General features: G+C 39.1%; 1 protein-coding gene across 3 annotated transcripts in view; it reads right to left on the bottom strand.

Annotated features, from left to right (window-relative positions):
• Positions 1-6000, bottom strand: part of pdgfd (platelet derived growth factor d) — an 81718-nt gene that overhangs the window by 19683 nt on the left and 56035 nt on the right. For all 3 annotated transcript variants that reach the window (XM_049575653.1, XM_049575652.1, XM_049575654.1), the window contains exon 4: positions 3979-4038. In XM_049575653.1, coding sequence (XP_049431610.1) covers positions 3979-4038 — 60 coding nt within the window. The remainder of the gene's footprint in view (positions 1-3978; positions 4039-6000) is intronic.

Genomic DNA, 6000 nt, shown 5'->3' on the forward strand with positions numbered 1-6000 from the left:
TGATCTCATCGTCTGCTTGGAGGGTAAGGAACTCCTGGACCTCATTGTTTTCCCTATTTGTGGACATTGTCGGCTGCTGTTCCTCTTCTTTGAGTTAGCTGCTAACTGCTAGCAGCTACTTATAAAATTGCCCGCAGTGGGTTGCATGCATAACAGGTTATCAAAACGTCATTAAAACGTCACACCCGTGCCGCCCAAGATCCTGTACCGTCAGCTGTCCCTTTTATAAAGACTGCGTTTCGGCACTCTTCCAATGCCTCCTTAAAGGTGAGAAAATTCTGCTTCCCCATTCCACAATTGTACTGTTTATACACAGAGGCGAGGCAGCATGATGGTGTGAAATTCCTGCCTTGAAGATGCTGTGTAAAAGTGGCTATAAATATATGTACCTTGTGTTTGGAGTGCATGGGAAATTAAAAGTCACTAACAAGAAAACAAGAATGCTTTTCATCCTATTAGAACATGGGGTAGTGGTGCACTTCAGCCTCTCGTGGGTAAAATAAGTATACAACAACAGGAAAGAAAGAAAGATTCTGGCAAAAACTTTTTTTTTCATCTGGCAAAGCATTTTTTCACCTGTTTTACAGATTAAAAAAAAAAAAAGCAACTTAAAAAAGTTATCCTGGCAAAACCTTTTCAACAGGTATAAAGTCATATACACAGAAGATAAATTAATTTTACAGGATTGTTTTTCTGGCTTGCCTCTCGGGGCTTCCATAGAAATCACAGGTAACTATTGGCCAAAAATCTTCTTGGTAGTTTGTGAGTCACTTTATCATTTCCTTCACCACTATTGTACTGCACAGAATACAACCCAATTTAAAGGGTTACTGATGAGTCAGGGAACTATTCAAAATGATGTTTTGCAGTGTCTATGTATGCACAGAGACAGACAGGGTACTACTGCAGCTGATGAAACATAGGTTTTCTTTGCAAGCATTAAAAAGGTATCCAAGGATTGATGGGAAGATTTGGAGATACCAACAGATAACCTCCAGGCTGCCATTGTCACTGTTGGTCATATTGACTCCTCTAACACTTGGGGTCATTAATCAGATCCCTACTAAACATTTCAGAGCTTTTAGTGAAATGGAAAACAGATTTTCAAGGAGACGTCCCGACCTGATGCCAATCAGTGTCTTCCTCTACAGTGCAGCTCTTTCTCTCAAAATCTGAAATACATACTAGTCCATACCCATTGGTAGCTTTGTCACCTTCTACCTATGCCAGTCCTCAATGCCTATGCGCAGTTTCACACACACACAGACAGAATGACTGACTGACAGAATGACACACTGACAGTTTCCGTGGTTATGTACAGCATACCATACCATGACTTAGTCATACCAAAAATTAGAAAAAAAAACAAAAAAAACATTCAGTTACAGGGGGAGCCACAGCGATCGGTTACACCCAGTTGCCAATTAGAGTTACATTCTTTTTAGTTTAGTAAAAATCCATATGGCGGGTAGGCCTAGATAAGAAATTAGCTCTCTAGCGCCCCCATTTTGTTTGATTGGGTCAATAATGGAGGGATTATGTGTGATCATATGCCTACAAAGTTGTGTGGTGATCGGTGAAACCCTTGAGATGTTATACACCTTTATGTGATGAGCCACGCCCTCCGCAATATTCATTGCCTTATAGAAGCTCAGTTTTAGTAAGTTTTCCAACTTTGCCAAGAGGGAACTTTAGATATTGGTCCCTAGATTATGTTCACCCAGTTTCATGCAGATCGGTCAAACTTCCTAGGAAGAGATCGATTTTAAGTGTTTTTCAAAAAATTCAAAATGGCAGAAAATCTATATAACCGGACGTTATAGGTTCTTGAGGCAGATTTGTTCCTCATGAGGAGAGGCATCTCTGTGCAAAGTTTCATGTCTCTACGACATACGGGACATGAGATATACCCATTCAAAGTTTGCAATTTCAACCGGTTGCTATAGCGCCCCACTTTGGCCAATTGATGTAATATTGCTTCATTTACATCCTCCCATGACCCTCTACCACTGTGCCAAATTTTACATGGATTGACCAAGTCAGTGAGGAGAAAACGTGGAACAGACACACAGACACACCCACAGACAGAATTTTCGTCATTATATAGTAAGATCACTTACAGTAATATACTGTTGTTGAATCTCTCTGTATTGTGGAGCGCGATCAAAACACTATAAATGTCTCATTTTCTGTGGTTATAAATACTGTTCATGCACTCACAACATGTAATTATGAGAGTAGTCTGACATTAAGAAGAAAGTCAAGAAACCAGCCTATAGCCTGCAGTGTAGCACACTGTAATGGAAATATTTACTCAGTGTTTTGCCATGTAAAGTATGTATGCGTGACAGTAGTCTATATGCAAACTGTGTGCGTGACTGAGCTTGATTTCTTTCCAAACCCACTGTCATTAGTGTGCTAATTCAACGACATAACAAGTCTTCTAAATCTGTAATAATTTCCCACCTATCTATATTGTTAGTGCCATATTTTTTGCAACGATACTTTGAATACCACTTTATATCAAACACTGATGTCTTTTTGTGTGAATGACAGCCTCTGAGATAGTCAGATAAGAAAATGAAATAAAGACGAATAAGAAAAAAACAAACAGAATCTCTTACTCTTTAAGTAATCTTATGTGACACATTTACCTTTGATTTATCTTTGTAGTATGTTTGTTTTCCACCACAGTGAATATTATCAGCAACATGGGCAGACAAAAGCAGGAACATATTGCACAGATGATTCCTACACAGCTCCCTGCTGCAGGCTATTTATCGAGCTAGGAGACAATTGCAATAAAATTCTTGTGGCATGATGGACCAATACACCTGTGACTTCAGTTGCCATAATCAGCACAGACTTCCATACAGGTCAAAAGACACGAGGGTGAAGTGATGACAAGATGTCAGGAGAATTAGAGAAGCGAAGTACACCTCTGTAAAAATCTCAGTATCACAGTGAGCTATAAAAATGTGAGTCTGGCTCATGTATAAAAAGGCATTAGATAAATCAAAGCTCCATTAAACTTCTTTTCAAATATCATCTAATACGACTTGCATTTACTTTAATTATAAATTGTGTGTTGTTTAAAATGTATTTTTCTCCATGTGGTTAGGATTGTAAAACCAATGACAGGATGAGAGTTAAAACATCATCAATGTCATTACAATAAATGTCTCACTTTGTGCTTGCTCTGTAATGTGAACAGCAGGAACTTGATGTAAAACAACCACAAAACGAAACAGATTCTGTATCAGAGCACCATTTGAATATAAAGTGGAAGAGGCCAACAAGCTGCACATTTGCATCCCATCTGCAGTGGCAGTGACATATCCATACATACACACGATAAAAAAACATGCACCCACGTACATTTAACCATTATCAATCCATGTGGAAAAACTGCCACGCAGCCCGATGCACACTAATTATGATGGCCACATATGTTATTGAACCCCAGACACGGACTCACACAAATTATAGCGATGTACTTATAGAAACATTAGTCTATGGAAGCATGTCATCATACATCTCAGGCTTTATGCATAATAAATACAGTACATACATGCATGGCTGTATGCTGTGTGTGGGTGTGTGTTAGCCTATATGCAAATTACCATATGTCATATTTATTAGTGTAGCCACTGTTGTCTGTTGAGCTTATGATGACACATATGTGAGGTGACGAGGTTGGACGGCAGGTAGGCTGCATGTGTCGAGTGTGATAAATAGTATCTGCACAAAAGTTATTCGAACATAGTTTGGAACAAGGGATTTTTCCACAACAAGAAGTATAATCCCAATGATGGTGACATTTTCTTAGCGGTACTTTCATTTCTCTCTGTGGTTAATGTGAGAGCTCCGTTACTGCCAAAAAGATCTCCTATTATAACCGAGGTCAAGAACGCGTGTTTAATTTTAATTTTAGGATTTTAACAATTCATAAAGTGTGTAAGTGTGTGCATGACTCACCGACATGGGCATGGTGACAGCCTCCCAGTTGGTGTTGGATGCAGGCAGAGGAGAGTCGTACTGTGGGAACGGACAACAGAAATAACCAATCGTCAGTTGATCAATTAAGCAGATATTAGATTTAAAAAAAAAAAAAAAAAACATACCAAAGAGAAAAAAAGAAAAGCTGATGATTGAATGATTGGAAAAAAACTGTTTGGCTTTAGGCCCCTAAAAAGGCAGTCAAGACAGCTCTCAGTTTGTGGTAAGAGCAGTTTGATTGTGATTGATCGAGGCCATCAGGTAAAATAAAAGTGACTCCAAAGCAACTAAATGCATAAATCTTTTGCCTTTTACGAAAGATGTCCATGGAGAACATTATATGTGATTTAGGTAAGACTAAAGGAGTCATGATCCTATCTTTTACATGTCACAATAACTGCGCACAAAGCACCTTTTACTGAAAAAGACATCATTTCTATGAAGCTCTTTACATGGCCAAATAAAATGAATATTCCTCTAATGTTCCTGTTTACATGCAGCTGTGCTCACTCTGATTAACGTGCCCTAACATGTCGTTTATCACATCAAAATATGGAAAAGTGGGCCATTTTCCTTTTTTGCGTTAAGTAAGTCAGCAAGTTTCCCACCTATAGTGGACTTGTTGGACCATGCGAACACAGCCTCCCTCTTTCAGTCCTTCAACCACCTTCTTGAAAAGGTTGGTATTGCGATATTTTCGCATATCCAAAAACCTGTTGATATCCAAGTCTTTCATAATGTAAGAAAGTATGTGTTTCTCCTTTTGACTAGAAATGTAAGCTTTTCCTTTGGGTACACATCTCTACCACAGCTTCACAAACTTCTCACTTGTTTGTGTATAGGATTGCAGTGATATACAGATTTCAAGGAACAACATGATATAAAAGTAGATGGTTATACTGTGAACATTTGCACATCTCCAATATTGGAAAAAAAAAATGCAACTGGATGGAGAATTTCCCCTGTATTTTAGTTATATTTAAAAGCAAGACTTTTTACACGGGCGGCACGGTGATGTGGTGGTTAGCACTGTCACCTCACAGCAAGAGGGTTCCTGGTTCAAAGCCTGTGTCAGTGTCGGTTTTCTCCGGGTACTCCGGCTTCCTCCCACAGTCCAAAGACATGCAGGTTAACTGGTGACTCTAAATTGCCCGTAGGTGTGAATGTGAGCATGAATGGTTGTCTGTCTCTCTGTGTCAGCCCTGCGATAGTCTGGCGACCTGTACAGGGTGTACCCTGCCTCTCACCCAATGTCAGCTGGGATAGGCTCCAGCCCCCCCATGACCCTCCAGAGGATAAGCGGTTAGAAAATGGATGGATAGATGGAAGAACTTTTTACACATACTTTCATTAACAAAATGAGTTTCGATTACAGTGATAAAATGTTTGTTCAATCAAATATAACCCTTCCATTTTTCATTCCTTTAAGGGTCACTCTGATAGAAATAATATAAATTTTGTGAGACGGTGATACAGTGAAACCTCAATATTTTCTGAGACATCATAGCATGAAAATCTCATCCCGTTGCAACCCTATTTATGCACAACAACACATACATGGCAACACACAGAGCTGACCATAAGAAGGCAAGAGGCCATGGATTGCAGGCCGTGGTAAAAACACATATTCTGAATGCGCTGTGTACATGTCCAAAGAATGCTCCTAAAATGCGAATAATACTGGCATGTCCCACATGTCACAATCAGAAAATGCTTCATTCGGATTAAGGCTGAAGAATATTGTCATATTGGTAGTAATAGTTGAGTCAACTTTAGGTACCTCAAATCACAGGTCAGGTTAAGATCATGTCAATTGTTAAAATTAGGGGATATAAAAATCTTTTAAAATTGTTTAAAAGGATGTGATCCCCGGACATTTTGTAAGCCTACATATCCAACCTCCTCCATGTGACTTGTTGCACAGCACACATCTACAGCATGAATGCTGCAAAATCTTAGTTGTTGTGTAGAAACTAAAGTGAATATGTATCTAACTGATAT

Source organism: Epinephelus fuscoguttatus, linkage group LG5 (genome assembly GCF_011397635.1).
Source record: "Epinephelus fuscoguttatus linkage group LG5, E.fuscoguttatus.final_Chr_v1".
NCBI lineage: Eukaryota > Metazoa > Chordata > Actinopteri > Perciformes > Serranidae > Epinephelus > Epinephelus fuscoguttatus.